Source organism: Lucilia sericata, unplaced genomic scaffold (assembly GCF_015586225.1).
Source record: "Lucilia sericata isolate MDLA Ls3-8-SP2 unplaced genomic scaffold, ASM1558622v1 Contig000918F_arrow, whole genome shotgun sequence".
In the NCBI taxonomy this organism is placed as follows: domain Eukaryota; kingdom Metazoa; phylum Arthropoda; class Insecta; order Diptera; family Calliphoridae; genus Lucilia; species Lucilia sericata.
This window is the reverse complement of record NW_023994905.1, coordinates 51,363-71,954: the sequence shown is the minus strand read 5'-3', so window position 1 is coordinate 71,954 and position 20,592 is coordinate 51,363. Positions and strand designations below refer to the sequence as shown.

The following is a 20,592-nucleotide window of genomic DNA, read 5'->3' as shown; positions in this document are numbered from 1 at the left end:
ATACTCACATATATTAAAAACACATTCATCCTCGTTTGAGCGTTCATTGAAGGTGGTTGTGTTGTCGCTTGTTTCATTCTTTTGTACATGAAAATCTGCTAATGCAGGTATGGACAACTATGTATGTTTTTTAAGAATTATGAACTTTTGCAAAATAAATGTATTTTTAATGATTTTTTTAATCTCTTTAGCTGTTTTTAATATTTCAAAATTTATTTTTTTTCTTCGATTTTATTCAAACTTTTTGACTTAATTTACATCTATATTTTACTTACTCAGAAGAAAAATTAAACAAAAATTTATAAAATACGTGATTTACTGCACGTTTGATTGATATGTGAAAAACTTTGACCCTTTTTTATTTTTTCTTCTAAGTAAGTAAAATATATATCATGAATGTAAATTAAGTCAAAAAGTTTGAATAAAATCTGAGAAAAACAAAGAACTTTCCGTTTTCATAAATAATAAGAATTAAGCATTATAAAAGGATAGATGGAGTAAGAAGAAAGGAAAAATATTATTGATTTGAGCCTCAGATTATCTAAATTCAGGTTGGAAACCGTTATCGCTAAGCTACCGTTACGGCTAAAATGCCTTTTCAGCGCAACTACTGTTACCGCTATAATACCGATACCGAAATAATGTAAGTTAAATTCCGATAACGCTAAAATACCAATACCGCTACCTTATCACCGTTTCGAAACGGTTGTCAACCTTGTCTAAATTTCCAATTCATTCTTCCTAGAATATTCAAATACTGTCCGGTATATTTCGGAATTGTTAAGTTTTAAGATGTAAGACAAGCTTAATGTACTTACATTAAGTCTATTTAGCTTAGATATCAATTCTGACCTGAGCCTAAGGTCTAAACTCGTACAGTGAAAAAAAAAGATGTTCAGTTGTTTGGTATTCCCGACAGGAACATAAGTCGTTGTCCCTGATACTAATTCTAAAGATGTGATCTTTGCGTCTTGTATGATCTTGAGTCGATGTACAAACACAATTAATGATCTGCCCAAAAATTTCCCACTAAACTATGAGGCTATATCAACGTGTTACAAGAGCCCTTACAAATGTCTCCCGAATTCCGAATTATCCCAACGATCCTGCCATGAAGCGATATATCTGGCCCTAGCGGAGGAATTTATCTACATGCCCATTATTGGGATCGATTCAGATTCCACCCCCTGGTCATGATCACATGCAATGGCATCCGCTATTTCGTTTCCCGCCAGTACCATATGTCATGGTACCCACAGGAAGTGAACGAGTATAAAATTAGTTCTGTAGTTCAATAATTCTTTACGAATCTGGAAAATGTAAGGGTGAGTTCCGCTCTTGGGATGACCAGCTAGAGCTTGAAGTACTGATTTACTATCCGTGATAATAAGGACCCTGTTGTAATCCTGTAGTAGAACTATTTTCAAAGCCTCAAGTATGGCAAGTGCCTCAGCCGTAAAACCTGAAGATTCAACGTTCAACGGAAAATGAGCCTCAATTCCAAGATCTGGGAACCATATGCCCGAACCTACATAATTGTCAGTGTAGATCAGCTTATACCCAGCCCAACGGCCTTCAATTAAGTTTCCAAATTTTCCAAGTACCTCGCGCGATGTACAAGAAGATTTCCATACATCCAAAAATCTTGCCACTGCACAGTGTCGGAATTTGCCAATTTAGGGGGACTAAAGTCAATTTTTTTTGATTTTGTTTTCATATTTTGAATTCAATATCAGATACAATTCATAAAATAGTAAACAAATGTATTTAAAAGTGAAGAAATGTCACCCAAAACAGAATAACGGTACTCCAAAAGTGGTATTTATTACAGAAAATTAAAATCAATTTTTACCTGCTGGATGTTCCCTAACTTTGAAATATTATAACTTTTTTGTTTTTGAATATTTTTATACCCATCATTAAAAAAGATGGGGAGTATATTGTTTTTGTAATTCCGTTTGTAAAACATCGAAATATTGGTCATAGACCCACAAAAGTATATATATTATATATATAGGTTTGTTTGGTATTGAAAATGGACAATATCGGTTCATGTTTTCGGATAGTCCCCATTCAAGTGGACCCCGGAAAAATAGCTTTAACGGTCATAAATGTTAAAAAAGAACGAGTATATCGATGAAAGTCCATTATTGACCATTCTTTTTATATCAATTCAAATAGTTAAATAACAAATTTGTTGCTAGATAATTTTTATTGGAAAAAATTATTTTTTAAATATAAGTATTTCAAAACAATGGAAAAAATATAAATTAAACAAGTTAGAGTGCTATATTCGGCTGAGCCGAATCTTAAATACCCTCCACCAGCTACTTTTATATTAACACTTTTCTAATTGATCAAATATTTGTAGAAATAAGTTTTCTCATATCTTAAATCGAAAAATCCCTAGATTCAAACAGCTCAAATCTATTACAATTCCAAGATTTATTGAACATTACCAACGCTTGGCGATTTTTTATTAATTTGCATGTATGCATGTGTGTGAAAGATTTAAGGATTTTCAAAATACATATATATAATTTTGTTCTACAGAAATTGATAATGCAACTAGTTAAATACGGTTTTAGGGGCAGGACCTAGTATGGGAGATTTGACCAATTATAGACCGATCGTAAAAAATTCTTTAAGCAAAACTTCTGGACATGAAAGCTATATTTCAGTAAAATTTTGTATCTATATCGTAATTTAGTATTAAGTAATGTGTGTTATGAACCGATCGTGCAAAAATCTTGAAATAGAATTTTTGTATCAATAGCTTTATTTGGTAATGAGTAATGTGCATTTAAGAGATTTTCGAAAGAGGACTTTGTATGGGAGCTATGACTAATTGTGTAGGTATATAAAAACAAAATTTCAAAATTCTGCATTTATATCATTATTTGGTTATGAATATTGTACGTTTAAGTAATTTTCTGGAGGGTGCCTAGTATGAGAGCTATGACCAAGTATGGACCGATCGTAAAACAATTTTATGTAATTTATGTATATAAGAACAATATTTGTGCTAAATGTATGGATATCAATATTTTGTAATGAGTTATGTGCGTTTGTGTGATTTTCGGGAGGGAACCTTGCATGGGAGCTATGACCAAGGATGGACCGATAGGAAAACAAGTAAGAGTGCTATATTCGGCTGTGCTGAATCTTATATACCCTTCACCATAGTGTATTTAAAAAATATATATTTTATAAAATTTAAATTTATGTACCTATTTAATTTTCCCGATTATATCATTATTATAGCAATAGCAAAACAAAATGAACAACAACAACGCTAAACGAAATAAACACTCAAAAAACAAAATATACAAGGCAGTAAAACCAACAGACATCCAAACATACGAAACGAAATACACAAAAAAACAAAAACAAAATACACAACGCAATGAAACCAACAGACATCAAACATACGAAACTGTACACCAACAAACAAAAACAATATACACAAGGCAATGAAACACACAGCCATCCAAACATACAAAACTGAATACAACAAGAAACAAAAACAATATACACAAGGCAATGAAACACACTGCCATCCAAACATACGAAACGATATACTCGAAAAAAAACAAAATACACAACGTGAAACGAAATACTCAATGAATAAGCAGTGTTGTTGTTGTTGCTTATTAATCAAAGCATGAAAAAAATTGTCTTTTTTTATGAAATTTTCAGAGGTTGTCTCGGATTTTTGCTTATATCTCCGTCATTTATGGACCGATTTTGCTGATTTTAAATAGCGATCTTCTCGAAAGCATGTCTAACAGAATTATTGAAGATTCGGATCTCGCCGATATCTGGGGTCCTCTAAAAACTGATTTCAACAGACAGACGGACAGACAGACGGACATGGCTTAATCGACTCCGCTATCTATAAGGATCCAGAATATATATACTTTATAGGGTCGGAAAATTATATTATAGAAATTACAAACGGAATGACAAACTTATATATACCCTTCTCACGAAGGTGAAGGGTATAAAAATTTTACAGTAATATTTCTGTGCATATGAGCAATACTTGTACCAAATTTTATATGGATATCTTAATTTAGTAATGAGTTATGCGAGTTTAAGTGATTTTCTGGAAGGGACCTTGTATGGGAGCTATGACCAATTATGGACCGATCGGAAAAAAATTTCACAGTAATATTTCTGTGCACATCAGTAATACTTGTGCCAAATTTTATATGGATGTCTTATGTTAGTAATGAGTTATGCGCGTTTAAGTGATTTTCGGGAGGGGACCTTGTATGGGAGCTATGACCAATTATGGACCGATGGAAAAAAAAATTTTACAGTAATACTTCTGTATGTGAGGGCAATACTTATACCAAATTTTATATAGATAACTTGATTTAGAAATGAATTATTTGCGTTTAAGTTATTTTCGGGAGGGGACCTTGTATGGGAGCTATGTCCAATTATGGACCGATCCAGAAAATTTTTTCTCTGAATGAATTCTATTGACATAACATTGTAATTAATAAAATTTTGTAAAGATTTCGACATTGTGACGGAAGTTATTAACAAAAAACCCATTTTCCGAGAATATGTACTTTTGTATGGGAGGTATATGAAATTGTGGATTCTGGCAATTTTCAGCAGGAGTAAAGCTCTTGTATAGAAACGAATGTATGCTGATTTTCATGGAATTATCTTTCATAGTTTTCGAGAAAATTACATCAGAATGTGTAAAAAATGCTTATTTTTTCGAGGTTGTTTCAAATTTTGATTCATAACTTTTCCCGGTGTGAACCGATTTTGCTCATTTTCAATACCAAACTGCCTAGGACAATAATAAATATTTTGGGTGAATTTCGTTAATTTTTGTTGCTTTGTGTTAACGTGAGAATGTTTTATACAGACAGACAGACGGACATAGCTAAATCGACTCAGAATTTCATAAGGTCCAAGAATATATATATTTTGTTGGGTCTCAGATGAATATTTCTTGGTGTTACACACGGAATGACAAAGTTATATATACCCTCTATCACCACTGATGGTGGTGGAGGGTATAAAAACCAGAGATGGGGGTAGTGCACTAATTTTTAACTATCACTAATAATTAGTGGTAGTTCAAAATTATTCACTACTTTTGTTTAAGTTTAGTGATGAATTGAAAAATATAAGCCTCATTCAACAATAGTGATATTGATATTTAAATTTTTTAACTAAAAATATTTTAAAAATAGTTAAAATATTTGTTTTTACAGCCTAGTGAAATAATTTTTTCTACACTAAATTATTAGTTCAAAAAATATTCCTGCACTATTTTTTTATACGGAGAAATGTTTCACTCAATTGAAAGTTTAAGTTAATAGGTCAGTCTAGAAATGGTTCAAGTCAACCAAAAACTCATTGGACGAATATTATTAATGAATAAAGCTTTCATTATTTACAACATTTCGAAGCTATTGCTTAAAAAATATCCAGTAACCACATCATTTTTGCAACTGGCTATCTAAATCTGTATTTTATATTTTAATAGATGTATCAAAAATTTAATCACCTACAAATTCTTTAATTTTCATTTAAAAAAAATTAGTGCAAAGAAAATTATTGCAGCCTTTTGTTAGTTACTGTTCAAATTTTTAACTATTTGAGTGTAGTGCTTTTTTCTACACTACCACTCAATTGAGTTATAGTTAAAAAAATAAAATTATCACTAAAAAATATTAGTGCTAAAAATATAAGCTTCACTATCAGTAAGCTGCTGAAAATTAGTGAAAAATATTTTTTTTGAAATAATATTTAGTGCTAGTGAATATATGGCCTCCGGTAGGTTAGTGGTTAGTGTTCTAGTCTGGTAGACCGGAGGTGGTGGGTTCGATTCCCACCTGAGGCACTGGTTAAGCAGCGCACAACAGGCCCGATAGAGGCCTAGGTGTATTTCTTCGGATTTGATGTATATACATCCTCCTTTCAAACTAACTAACTAATTAAAAAAATAGTGCACTACCCCCATCTCTGATAAAAATAACAGTTACGAACAACGTTTATTTTTTATGTTGCCTATAACAGTTACCGGTAACTTTTAATTATATTTCTTAAAAAAGGGCAAATTTTTTTCGATTTCTAAAATTTTGATAACAGTTATTTTAGGTCCTTAGTTTCTTCGAATTACAACTTACTGAGCAAATAAGTTCTTTAAATATTAATGTTCGAATTATTATATTAAAATTATGACATAAAGACAAATGAGTTATTTTGATTATTGCATATTTATAACTACAGTTGTGGACAAAAAATATCTTATGTAGTAGTTTAGTCAAAAATAATTGCGCAAATTTGCCCAAACTTTTTTTATTGTTTCTGAAAAACGAAATTCTATATTTTATTGCGGTATATAAAATTTTTTGAGTTTTTGCTACTTTTCGTTGCAATAATCTTATTTAATTTTTGGTATAAAAGGTGTAGAATTCTTAAATTTTTCAAGAAGCGAAATTTTCAAAAAATCGCGAAAAATAATCGCGCAATTTTGCGCAAACTTTTTTTCTTATTTCTGAAAATAAAGATTCGATATTTTATTGCGATAAATAACAATTTTTTAATTCTTGCTATTTTTCGTTGCAATAATGTTATTCATTTTTTGGTAGAAAAGGGGTAACATTTTTTTAATTTTTTTAAAAAGCGAAATTTTCAAAAACTTGCGCAAACTTTTCTTTTTGTTCCTGAATATATTTTGCTGTGGTATATAACATTAAAATACTAAAAACTACTTTCACCTTTAAAATCCTTATTTTTTTTAAGTGCAAAAAAGTTCAAAATTTTTATTATTTTTAAACTGAACGAATTATATTCGTGTAGCCACAAAAAATATCATATAAACCTGTTATAATGAAAAAAAAAAAACTCTAAAAAAGCATTTAATTTTCTTCACATTCCTGATTTTGATATAGCCTCAAAACTACAAATATCAATTGAAAGTATTGAAAATTCACTATATTATGCAGAATTTTAGACTTTTTAGCGAAACTTACATAGACAGACCAATAAGTCCTCGTAAATGGTTTTAAATACTCGGTTTAGGCTAAAAATGACAAAGTGTGAACAGCTGATGCAATAATTTAAATAATTTTTGTATGAAAATAAAAATTATAATACTTTATTTCTTGAATAGTATAAATAATAAAATTATTTAGAGCATCAAATATTTAGGTTTTAGTAGTTTTTTTATTAAATTTTTCAATTCATTGTTTTGTTGTATGGCATATAGCAATACTGCAAAATTTAAACTAGTACTCATAAACAGCAGTAAAGATTAATCTGATTATTAATTGGCGTTTATTCCTCAACTCAAAAACCCGCTCTTAAAGATTCCATAATTGAGTGTTATGTTTTGTTACTTGCAATTTTACATTAAGGTGTAGTGTGGTTCACGGGCCGCACAATAGTTCCCTACCGGCATATTAATGCCAAAATAATCTAAAATGTTCTGAAAAAATTACGACAATTTTGTCACCTATTTGGATAAAAGGAGAAAATAATAAGCATCAAACCCACTAAAAATCATTTTACACAAGTAAGAGTTTTATATTCGCCTTTGCCGAATCTTATATGAGGAATTATACATTTTTTTTTTAAGTTTTTAATGGCGCATTCAAAATATTTTGTGTGAATATAAACAGGGCCTAAGATTTTGATCGAGGGGCGCAAAAGTTATGGCGGGTTTCACCTAAATATTTAAAAGAAAAATTCTTAAAAATAGTATTCAAATTCAGCGTATTAAATACATATCATAAGATTTATATTCAAAAATTTTAAAAATACACAGTAAAAAATTTCATTTCAGTATTTTTTTTTTTTTTAACTTGTTGGTTAGTAAAATTTAAGAAAAAAAGTTAATATCTGAATTCCACGAGCTTAATTTATAAGGGAATGCAATTAAAAACAAGTAAGACTGTTATATTCGGATGTGCCGAATCTTGTATACCCACCATCAAATCATTCCCGAAAAGGAATGCTTCCTTATAAATAAACTTTGATATTTAAGAATCGATGCTTTTGTTATTATAAAAACAATTTTCTCATTTATTACATCTACATATGTATAATTTTACCATCATATATGTATAATAATATAATTTGGTAGAGCAATGTTTGTCGAATTTTGTCACTGTACTTGTATTTTTAAATAAATATGTTCATGTCGAATATCATCGCTATAGATGCTTCTTTTAGACAGTTATGAGCGTTAAAGTAATTTTCTGAAGGGGATCTAATATGGGGGATAGGGTCAATTATGGACCAATCCTTATAAAATTTTACAATGATATTTCTATAAAATATGTTCATGTCGAATTTCATCGCTATAGGTGCTTCTTTTAGACAGTTATGAGCGTTAAAGTCTTTTTCTGAAGGGTACCTTATATGGGGGGAATGTGTCTATTAAAAATACTGCTATTCCTATGCCTGATAAGGACACCGCAGTGCCATCAACAGTACTCACTGCATTAATAGCCACTTCAGGCTATCCGGAGGAGTCAAATCCAAAGAGCGAGGAGGTGACCACCAACTCGCTGGAAGACAGTTTAATGGATGACCATGATTGAGGTTATCCAAATAAACCTCCATCGGAGCGAGACAGCTACTAACGCTCTGATGGCTAAAATCAACACAGGTAAAATACATATAGCTTTAATCCAGGAACCTTGGACGATTCGCAACAAGGTTTCTGGATTAAATCACGTAAATTTCCAACTTTTCTACGCTGATACAGGATCTCGCCCGAGAACATGTATCTTATGTCACAAGAACTTATGTTTTCTCCTCTCAACAGGATTATCAACATCGGATGCAACGGTGCTGAAGCAAGGTCGAAGCAACATATACCTTGCATCTATTTACCTGCCTTTCGATTCTCCGACCCTACCACCAACGTTGGATCTGATGAAACTGGTTGAAGAGGCACAAAGGAAAAATAAGAAAATTGTAATAGGTTGTGATGCCAACTCGCATCATGTAGCTTGGGGTAGTACAAACACCAATCGCAGGGGACAAGCCCTCATGGATTTCTTTAATACTAAAGACTTGATAACATTGAACTTAGGTAATAAAGCTACCTTCGTCAATAGAATCAGAGAAGAAGTATTAGATATAACTATATGTTCAGAAGAGCTTATAAACGAAATTCAGGATTGGAGAGTTTCGGACGAGCACTCCTTTTCTGATCATCGGTACATAAGATTCAAAATACTAAGGCCACCACCAAAGCCGATAAAGTTTCGGAATAAGTCTAAAACTAATTGGACAATGTTCGGGGCCTTACTAAAGAACCGTTTAGGTCAGGACACTTTTCAATGTCGAAATAAAGAGGATATAGATGCCAAAGTGGAAACGTTCACAAGTGCCCTGGTTGAATCGTTCGAGGACAGCTGCCCTCTGCGAGAGCGGAGATCTGCCCAGGAAAAACCCTGGGTAACTGGGGAGATCCGGAACCTTGGGAAGACTCTTCGCAAACTATTTAACCGGGCACGGCGTAAAAAGACCGCAGTATACTGGGATGAGTATCGTAATAAACTTGGTGAATATAAGAAAATCGTTCGAAGAGCCAAACGAGACTCCTGGAAACTTTTCTGTGAACAGGTAGATAGCGTAAATGAGGTATCGAAGATAAAAAAATTCCTATCCAAAACTCATGTCCAACCGGAATCTATGATCGATGACACGGGCAGGAGGCTTGAGGATATGGAGGAGACAATGAAACTCCTAATGGATTCTCATTTCCCACCCGGTATATCGAATAACATAGATGAACCGATATTGGAGGGAGGGGAGGGTAACACGGAAATAGTTATTACAACTGACATGGTTAAAGGGGCAATCAAGAGCTTTGCTCCCTATAAAGCTGCAGGGCCGGATGGAATTTTCCCGGCACTTTTGCAGATGGAGGCGGGACTAGTTTCCGTACATCTGTCACAGATATTCACTGCATGCTTAAAATTGGCATATACCCCAGTTAAATGGCAGGATGCAAGGGTAATATTTATACCCAAACCAGGGAAACCTAGCTATGCGACACCTAAGTCCTATCGACCGATAAGTCTTACGTCCTTCCTACTTAAAACCTTGGAACGGATAGTCGATAGCATGGTTAAAAGCAGCATACCATACAATGACCTTAAATATAAGCAGCATGCTTATGTAAAGGGACGATCGGTGGAAACCGCTTTAAATGAAGTTGTCCACTACATAAGTGAATCTTTCGATAGCAAACTGTATACACTGGCAGTATGCATTGACATCGAAGGCGCTTTCAATAACGTGCACACTGATACCCTTATCCAATCCCTAGACCAGTTTTATGTTGACCGGGTGCTCCGTAACTGGATCAACTACATGCTAAGGAACAGATGGATAAGCTGCGAGATGTACGATATAACTATCAGGAAAAAGGTATTTCGCGGTATACCACAGGGTGGCATTTTGTCACCTTTACTCTGGGTCACCACGATTAATAGCCTCCTAAGGACCCTAACCGAGAAAGGACTTAGACCTGTCTGCTATGCAGACGATGTCGTAATACTTTTAAAGGGAAAGGATCCAAATTACTTGTGTAGAAGAGCTGAGGAGGCTCTGAATACGGCCTTGAGCTGGGCTCAACCGAGAGGCCTCAATGTTAACCCGGCGAAGACGGAAATCTGTCTTTTCACAAGAAAGACAAAAATTTCTACATATACTGAACCTTGCTTCTTGGGCAAGAAGATACCGGTGACAGACAAAGTTAAGTACTTAGGTGTAATACTTGACCGGAAATTAAAATGGAGACACCACATAGAGGATAGGATCAACAAGGCACATCGGTGCTGGGCGATATGTAGGAGAACCATAGGCATGAAATGGGGTCTTAGTCCTACTATGACAAATTGGCTTTATAAAAGTGTAATTAGACCAATTCTAGCTTATGCTTCAATAATCTGGTGGACTGCTTTGGACAAAAAGTGTAATATCAAACTACTACAGGGAGTTCAGCGTACATGCTGCTTGGGTATAAGTGGTGCCATGTGTACTACTTCAACCAAGGCTCTGGAAACGTTGCTAGATATTCCACCCATTGAAACATATATAAGATATGAGGCGGCGCTTACAGCCGAACGGCTCTTTACTTTAGGCGAACTGGCCAAAAACGGTTATAGGACACGTCATTAATGTATACTGGACACATTGGAAGGTTATACACATTCATCGGACGTGCCTGATCGCATACCAGACACTGAATATGTCGGAAACTTTGAAACGCTAATCCCAGATAGAATGTCTTGGTCAAGCGGAACATTAGAGCAAATACCAGTAGGAATCCGTTGCTACACGGATGGCTCTAAATTAGGGGACAAAGTGGGTCTGGGGTTCTATATTGAAGACCCAGAAACAGAAATATACCACCGTTTACCTAATCATAACACAAGCTTCCAGGCAGAAGTACGAGCAATAACGGAATGTGTAAATTGGATTAGAATAAATATGGCGCCCACAGGGCTTAATATATTTACCGACAGCCAGAAGGCAATTTGTGCGATATCAGGTGATAGAATTAAATCTATGACCGTATTGGATTGTAAGAAAGCTTTAACTGAATACTCTCCCAGAGGTAAGGTTCACATCATATGGGTACCAGGCCACTCGGGAGTAGCCGGCAACGAAAGGGCGAATGTAATAGCTTTAAAGGGAAGGGAGCTCGATGTAGTTAACCTGACAAACGCAAAACCATTCGACGCAACAAAAGCTGAATTAAAAATATGGATGAGAGAATCCCATAAGGCCTCTTGGAATAATGAAACGGTGGGTAGAACCACAAAGATTCTATGGGGTGACCCTGATGAGAGCAAGACGAGAAATCTTCTCAAAATGAGCAAGTCTGAGGTTAGTATGATGGTACGTATTCTCAGTGGACACACAGGATTACGAGCACATCTATACAAAATTGGACGTGCGAATTCAGACGAATGTAGAGCATGTGGAGAGGACAGTGAAACTCTGGAGCACTTTCTTTGCCATTGTCAGGCATTCGTCGAAGTTAGATCCAAGTATCTTGGAAGTGATGTTATTCCAGAAATAACATTCTTAACCAACACCGATTGGAAGATTCTTAGGAATTACGTCCAGGAAACTGAGTTTCTGAACATGGAAAAATAATACATTCAGTGAACAATTTTTTTTTTTTTTTTTTTTTTTTTCTTGAATTGGAGCGCACAACAGGCCCGATAGTGGCCTAGGTGTATTTCTTCGGATTTGATGTAGTATACATCCTCCTATCAACCTACCTACCTACCTACCTACCTATATGGGGGGTAGAGTCAATTATGGACCGATCATTATAAAATTTTACAAAAATATTAAGGTTCCTATAAAATATGTTTATGTCGAATTTCATCGCTATAGCTGCTTCTGTTAGTCAGTTACGAGCGTTAAAGTCATTTTCTGAAGGGGACCTTATCAGATCGGTCAATTATGGACCGATCTTTATAAAATTTTACAATGATATTAAGGTTCCTATAAAATATGACCTTGTCGAATTTCATCGCTATAGATGCTTTTTTAAGGCAGTTATGAGCGTTAAAGTAATTTTTTGAAAGGGACCTTATATGTGGGGTAGGGTCAATTATGGACCGATCCTTATAAAATTTTACAAAGCGATTTAGGTTTTTATAGAATATGTTCATGTCGAATTTCATCGCTATAGATGCTTCTTTTAGACAGTTATGAGCGTTAAAGTCATTTTCTGAAGGGGACCTTATATGGGGGGGTAGGGCCAATTACGGACCGATCCTTATAAAATTTTACAAAAATATTAAGGGGCCAATAGGACATCTTTATGTCGAATTTCATTACCATTTTCAATACCAAACAAACTGGACTCTATCGTGTTTTCAACAGACAGACGAACGGACAAGGCTAGATCGTCTTAGAATTTAATAAGGATCCAGAATATATATACTTTTATGGGTCTTAGATGAATATGTCGATGTGTTGCTAACGGAATGACAAAAACAATATACCCCCATCTTTTTTGATGGTGGGTATAAAAAACTAATTTAAAGGAACTAAATATTTATAGAGTGATGGTTTTTTGAAGCTAGGTACATTTTATTTTGCTCACAAAACCTACAATTATTTTATTTTTTGATGCGCCTCAGTTTTACATTAAATTATTATACTTTCAAATGGTGACAATTTTGACGGATTTAGAGCATCATCCATGATGTACCTTGGCAAAATGTGTTTAGATAAAAGGGACGTTTTTATCATTATCTTCTATTTATCTGTCTATTAAATGTTTGTATAAGTCGCTTTTGTGATATATAAAACCACAAAAATAAAAAAATTAAATTTTGCAACATTTTTAAAAAATTTATAAAATTTTCGCATTCGAATATTTTTGCAGGTTCCTCCAATTTTATATTTCAAAATAAAAAAAACTCAATTTACCCAATAATTCAAATTATTTCCTTTAATAAGTGCGAATGTGCCGCTCCAAAAACTGATATTTTAAACAAGTAAGAAAGTATAGTCGGGCGTGACCGACCATATGATACCCTACACCAGTTATGAATATTAAATGTGATTTATTTTTCATAATAAGCATTTATCTTCTATTACCTTGTTTCGATACATTTAAGCAATTTATGGATGAAAAACTAATTTTCTGAAAGAGGCTTTATATGGGGGCAAATATGGACCAATTTTAAAGAAGTAAGAAAGTATAGTCGGGCGTGACCGACCATATGATACCCTACACTAGTTATGAATATTAAATGTGATTTATTTTTCATAATAAGTTCCGATACATTTAAGCAATTTATGGATGAAAAACTAATTTTCTGAAAGAGGCTTTATATGGGGGCAAATATGGACCAAATTTGCCCCTAGCAAATTTGTGAATATATTTATATTTACATAATGTTTTATTGTGCTGAATTTCATCGCGATATTTGTGTTTATAAGTTAATTTTGGACATTCAAGTAATTTTCTGAAGGGGACTTTGTATGAGAGCTGGGGTCAAATTAGTCCCGATCTCTATGAAATTTGGCAAGGTCATCAAGGCTCTAATAAAACTTAGTTGTGCCGCTTTTTATCAATATACAGGTATTTTTAATATAATGAGCTCAGAAGCCCTTTTCGGGGGGTTCTGTTGTATGGGGGCTAGGTAAAATAATGGACCGATTTTAACCATTTTCAATAGGCTTCGTCCAAAAAAAGAGTGTGTGCCAAATTTCATCTAATTATCTTTAAAATTGCGACCTGTACCTTGCGCACAAGGTTTACATGGACACCCACCAGCCAGGCAGACGGACAGGCAGACATAGCTTAATAGACTCAGAAAACGATTCTAAGCCGATTGGTATACTTTAAGGTGGGTATAGGACGAATATTTTTGTATGTTACAAACATCAGCACAAACCCACTATACCCTCCCCACTAAAGTGGTGTAGGGTATAAAAATTACGTAAAAGTTTTCTAACTTTTGTGACGAATATTTTTGTATGTTACAAACATCAGCACAAACCCACTATACCCTCCCCACTAGAGTGGTGTAGGGTATAAAAAATTACGTTAAAGTTTTCTAACTTTTGTGGCTGTTGTACCGATCTACTATTATTACCATACTGTGTGTAATTACATCAGCTAACCACTGTTTTCTCAATTTCAGTATTTTATTAAGGGGCGTCAGAGTGCAGTCAAAAAAACTTAAAAAAAAATCAAAATTGAAAAAAACCTGGTAACAAACAAGTTCTGGTACGTAAAGCGATGTCACACGGATAAGCTTATAAAGACTTTGTCTCCTAAGTGTCGGGGGAGTTTTCCCGTTTTTCCTACCGAGCGGGTCTCCGGGTGGCGGATAGGGGGTGGCGATGGACCATCTGTCCTCTACTAGTTTTAGTTGACTCAAGCTGAGGGAGGGCACATTGTCCACCACCTGGGAATATTATATTCCCCGCGGACCAAAAAACTGGAAAAAAACATGGAAAATAAAAAGATGAAAGTTACGGTGCAGGGCCTAAATAACCCAGTACCGGCGGCAAGTGTTGATACACTCGCGAGTCACGTGTCGTCATCATCCTGCAATCGTGAGCAAAATACTACTGCGGAGGTGGGTACCTTGGCCTCCGTGGCGGACAATGCGTCAAGTGTACAGCATGCCAATGGCAGGGGACAAGCCCTTATGGATTTCCTTAATACTAAAGACTTGATCACATCGAACTTAGGTAATAAAACTACCTTCGTCAATAGAATCAGAGAAGAAGTATTAGATATAACTATATGTTCAGAAGAGCTTATAAACGAAATATAGGATTGGAGAGTTTCGGACGAGCACTCCTTTTCTGACCATCGGTACATAAGATTCAAAATACTATGGCCGCCACCAAAGCCGATAAAGTTTCGGAATAAGTCTAAAACTAATTGGACAATGTTCGGTTCCTAACTAAAGAACCGTTTATGTCAGGACACTTTTCAATGTCGAAATAAAGAAGACATAGACGTCAAACTAGAAATGTTCACTAGTTCCTTGGTTGAATGGTTCGTGGACAGCTGCCCTCTGCGAGAGCGGAGATATGCCCAGGAGAAACACTGGGTAACCGGGGAGTTCCGGAACCTTGGTAAGACTCTTCGCAAATTATTTAACCGGGCACGGCGTAAAAAGACCGCAGTATACTGGGATGAGTATCGTATCGGTGAAAATAAGAAAATTTTTCGTAAAGCCAAACGAGACTCCTGGAAACTTTTCTGTGAACAGGTAGACAGCGTAAATGACGTATCGAAGATAAAAAATTCCTATCCAAAACTCATGTCCAACCGGAATCTATGGTCGATGATACGGGCAGGCGGCTGGATGATATGGAGGAGACAATGGACTCTCATTTTCCACCCGGTATATCGAATAACATAGATGAACCAAAATTGGAGGAAGGGGAGGCTAACACGGAAATTGTAATTACATATGGTTAAAGGGGCAATCAAGACCTTCGCTCCCTATAAAGCTGCAGGGCCGGATGGCATTTTCCCGGCACTCTTACAGATGAAGGCGGGACTGGTTTCCGTACATCTGTCTCAGATATTCACTGCATGCTTTAAATTCACATATACCCACTGAGGAGGCTCTGAATACGGCCTTGAGTTGGGCTCAACCAAGAGGCCTCAATTTTAACCCGGCATAAACGGAAATCTGCCGTTTTACAAGAAAGACAAAAATTTCTACGTATACTGAACCTTGCTTCCTGGGCAAGAAGATACCAGTGACAGACAAAGTTAAGTACTTAGGTGTAATCCTCGACCGGAAATTAAAATGGAGACACCACATATAGGATAGGATCAACAAGGCACACCGGTGCTGGGCGATATGTAGGAGAACTATAGGCATGAAATGGGGTCTTAGTCCTAATATGACAAATTGGCTTTATAAAAGTGTAATTAGACCAATCCTAGCTTATGCTTCAATAATCTGGTGGACTGCTTTAGACAAAAAGTGCAATATCAAACTACTACAGGGAGTTCAGCGTACATGCTGCTTGGGTATAAGTAGTGCCATGTTTACTACTTCAACCAAGGCTCTGGAAACGTTGCTAGATATTCCACCCATTGAAACATGAGGCGGCACTTACAGCCGAACGGCTCTTTACTTTAGGCGAACTGGCCAAAAGCGGTTATAGGACACGTCATCAATGTATACTGGACACATTGGAAGTTTATACATAATCATCGGACGTGCCTGATCGTATACCAGACACAGAATATGTCGGAAACTTTGAAACGCTGATCCCAGATAGAATGTCTTGGTCAAGCGGAACATTAGAGCAAATACCAGTAGGAATCCGTTGTTACACGGATGGCTCTAAATTGGGGGACAAAGTGGGGCTGGGTTTCTATATTGAAGACCCAGAAACAGAAATATACCACCATTTGCCAAGCTTCCAGGCAGAAGTACGAGCAATAACGGAATGCGTAAATTGGATTTGAATAAATATGGCGCCCACAGCGCTTAATATATTTACCGATAGCCAGAAGGCAATTAGGGCGGTAACAGGCGATAGAACTAAATCTACGATCGTATTGGATTGTAAGAAAGCTTTAACTGAATACTCTCCCAGAGGTATGGTTCACATCATATGGGTGCCAGCCCACTCGGGAGTAGTCGGTAACGAAAGGGCGAATGTAATAGCTTTAAAGGGAAGGGAGCTCGAGGCAGTTAACCTGACCATTCGACGCAACAAGCTGAACTAAAAATATGGGTAAGAGAATCCCATAAGGCCTCTTGGAATAATGAAACAGTGGGTAGAATCACGAAGATCCTATGGGGTGAGCCTGATGAGAGCATGACGAAAAATCTCCTCAAAATGAGCAAGTCTGAAGTTAGTATAATGTTACGTATTCTGAGTGGACACCCAGCACAAAATTGGACGAGCGGATTCAGACGAATGTAAAGCATGTGGAGGACAGTGAAACTCTGGAGCACTTTATTTGCCACTGCCAGGCATTCATCGAAGTTAGATCCAAGTATCTTGGAAGTGATGTTATTCCGGAAATAACATTCCTGACTAACACTGATTGGAAGATTCTTAGGAATTATGTTCAGGAAACTGAGTTTATGAATCACTGAAAAATAATTCATTCAGTTCCTTTTTTTAGGTGTATTTCTTCGGATTTGATGTAGTATACATAATCCTATCAACCTACCTACCTACCTAAGTGTCTATAGTCAGTACAATAAGAAATATTGTCCAAAAGTTCAAAGCTATGGACCAAAAAATAAGAAGAAGGTGAAAAAATTATTTATTGACACACGTTTTTTTTTAAATTTGTAAACTTCCAAAACCGATTACATTTAGAAATGAAGACCTAGAGTTTTACAATTTTGCAATTTTAGGCTGGAAGTCTTATGTATATACTTTGATATTTGATCATATACCCTTTACCATAATGTGTTTAAAATAAGGTTAATTTAATAAAATTAAAATTTTTTCCAACTCGACAACAACAACTTACGCCAAAAGAAACAAAACATAAAAAACCAACAAAATACGCAAAGTAGTAAAACCAACATACATCACACGTACGCTATAATTATATTAAAATGCGTACGACGCATATTAAGCAAGATATTCACCAAAAAACAGATTTTTGTAACCTTTCACCTCTAATATCTCGCTTAACGCACACGATATTTTCGGTGACTTTTAATCCCTTACTAATTATTATGAAGAGAAGCTATGTGCCAATTTTCATGTAACTATGTAAAATTCCCCAGATTGCTCATTTTTTTGCTTCTGGTCCTATGTATATTATTATTATTTTTTTTTTTTGTAATTTAAAGGTTTTGGGACGAACTCTTCGAGTGGATCATGTTGCCGATTACAAACCACCTAAAGAAAATAATAAAATGGATGCCGAGACGTTACAACTTTATATGGAAGGATGTGCCCCTAAACCTCATTTATTGAATAATATAAAAACTTCAAATGGTAAAAAATCAAGTTCTAACTGAATAATATTACTTTTACTATTTAAGTTAAATAAATATTGTAATTAATATGACATATTTTGTATAAGTAATACATAACTTTTAAAAACGATGTCTTCCGATCTGGAGCAAAAAAAAAAAAAATAAAAGAAAATAGGTCCGTTTTGGAAAAAAATCAAATTAATTTTAATTTTACAAAAAAAAAAAAAAATATTTTTTCCCAAAGATTGAAAAATCTAAACTTATTTGGAACAAATTTTTGATAAGAAAGTGTCTGATAAGGGTGGTGGGCGACCTCCAAGTACGACATTTATGCGGTATCCTGCGACTGCGGAATTGATGCGTCTCTATGAATATCGTTTAAAGCTGCCATGTACGAGGTCTGATCTATTGGTTCATGCACATAACTGCGTATGTTCTCCTCGTATATACGAAGTTCCTTTCTGATATGCCTCGGTGGAGTATACAACTGTGTGTTGTTAAAGTTGGGATGGCTCCTCCAGGTGGTAAAGAGTGTTGCTGACGGCTTAACTGGTGGTAGTTGCAGGTTAAGCGCAGTGAAGAACTGATGCATTTCGTTGAGATAACTATTCACATATAACCACAAACTTATAAGTCGCCATGATTGTACAGTAGGGTTAAAATAAGGCCCTATTACTACGTGGTACCCAGTAGATTTCTAATAACGAAAACTTTTTTCTCAGGTCATTTTGGTGCAAAAACCTCCCGCGACAAATCGATTTTCTGAAAACTTTCACAAACAATTTTACATGGATATCGAAAACTTTAAACCATTTCCGCGGAAACTTTTTTAACGCTCGGGAAAAAGTGACATACTTTTTCAACGTACTTTTTTATACTCTTATGTGAAAATTATAGGGACGAATAGGAAAGCCGAGGTCTGGCTTATCATGTTTTTTTGGCCAAAACTATAAAAATACTTTTTTTTACATTGAAAACTTATTATGTACAGATAAATTTGTGATAGGTTTATATAAGATTCAGATCAATTAAGGTATTGGAAGTAATTTAAAATTTTTTATTTTTGAAACAAAAACAAGTTAGAGTGCTATATTCGGCTGAGCCGAATCTTAAATACCCTCCACCAGATACTTTTATGATAATACTTTTTTAATTGATCAAATATTTGCAGAAATAAGTTTTCTCATGTCTTAAATAGAAAAACCCCAAGATTTAAACAGCTTTAATCTATTACAATTCCAAGATTTAAGATATGCTTTAGCGATATTTAATAAAGAAAGATGAAAGATTTAAGGATTTTTTTAAGATTTCTAATAACGAAAACTTTTTTCTCAGGTCATTTTGGTGCAAAAACCTCCCGCGATAAATCGATTTTCTGAAAACTTTCACAAACAATTTTACATGGATATCGAAAACTTTAAACCATTTCCGCGGAAACTTTTCTAACGCTCGGGAAAAAGTGACATACTTTTTCTACGTACTTTTTTATACTCTTATGTGAAAATTATAGGGACGAATAGGAAAGCCGAGGTCTGGCTTATCATGTTTTTTGGCCAAAACTATAAAAATACTTTTTTTTTTACATTGAAAACTTATTATGTACAGATAAATTTGTGATAGGTTTATATAAGATTTATATAAGATAAGATTTCTAACGCTCGGGAAAAAGTGAAATACTTTTTCTACGTACTTTTTTATACTCTTATGTGAAAATTATAGGGACGAATAGGAAAGCCGAGGTCTGGCTTATCATGTTTTTTGGCCAAAACTATAAAAATACTTTTTTTTTTTACATTGAAAACTTATTATGTACAGATAAATTTGTGATAGGTTTATATAAGATTCAGATCAATTAAAATATTGGAATTAATTTAAAATTTTTTATTTTTGAAACAAAAACAAGTTAGAGTGCTATATTCGGCTGAGCCGAATCTTAAATACCCTCCACCAGATACTTTTATAATAATAATTTTTTAATTGATCAAATATTTGCAGAAATAAGTTTTCTCATGTCTTAAATAGAAAAACCCCAAGATTTAAATCTGTTACAATTCCAAGATTTAAGATATGCTTTAGCGATATTTAATAAAGAAAGACGAAAGATTTAAGGATTTTCAAAATACAT

The 20,592-nt window shown here is 34.6% G+C and overlaps 1 protein-coding gene across 1 annotated transcript in view; it reads left to right on the top strand.

The window, feature by feature from the left end:
- The window catches only part of LOC119609043 (RNA-binding motif protein, X-linked 2), a 48,341-nt gene extending 29,712 nt beyond the window's left edge, over window positions 1–18,629 (top strand). Inside the window, exon 3 of the mRNA XM_037963719.1 lies at window positions 18,339–18,629. Within this exon, the coding sequence (XP_037819647.1) occupies window positions 18,339–18,509 (171 nt within the window). The 3' untranslated portion in view covers window positions 18,510–18,629. The remainder of the gene's footprint in view (window positions 1–18,338) is intronic.
- The last annotated feature ends 1,963 nt before the right edge of the window (window positions 18,630–20,592 follow it).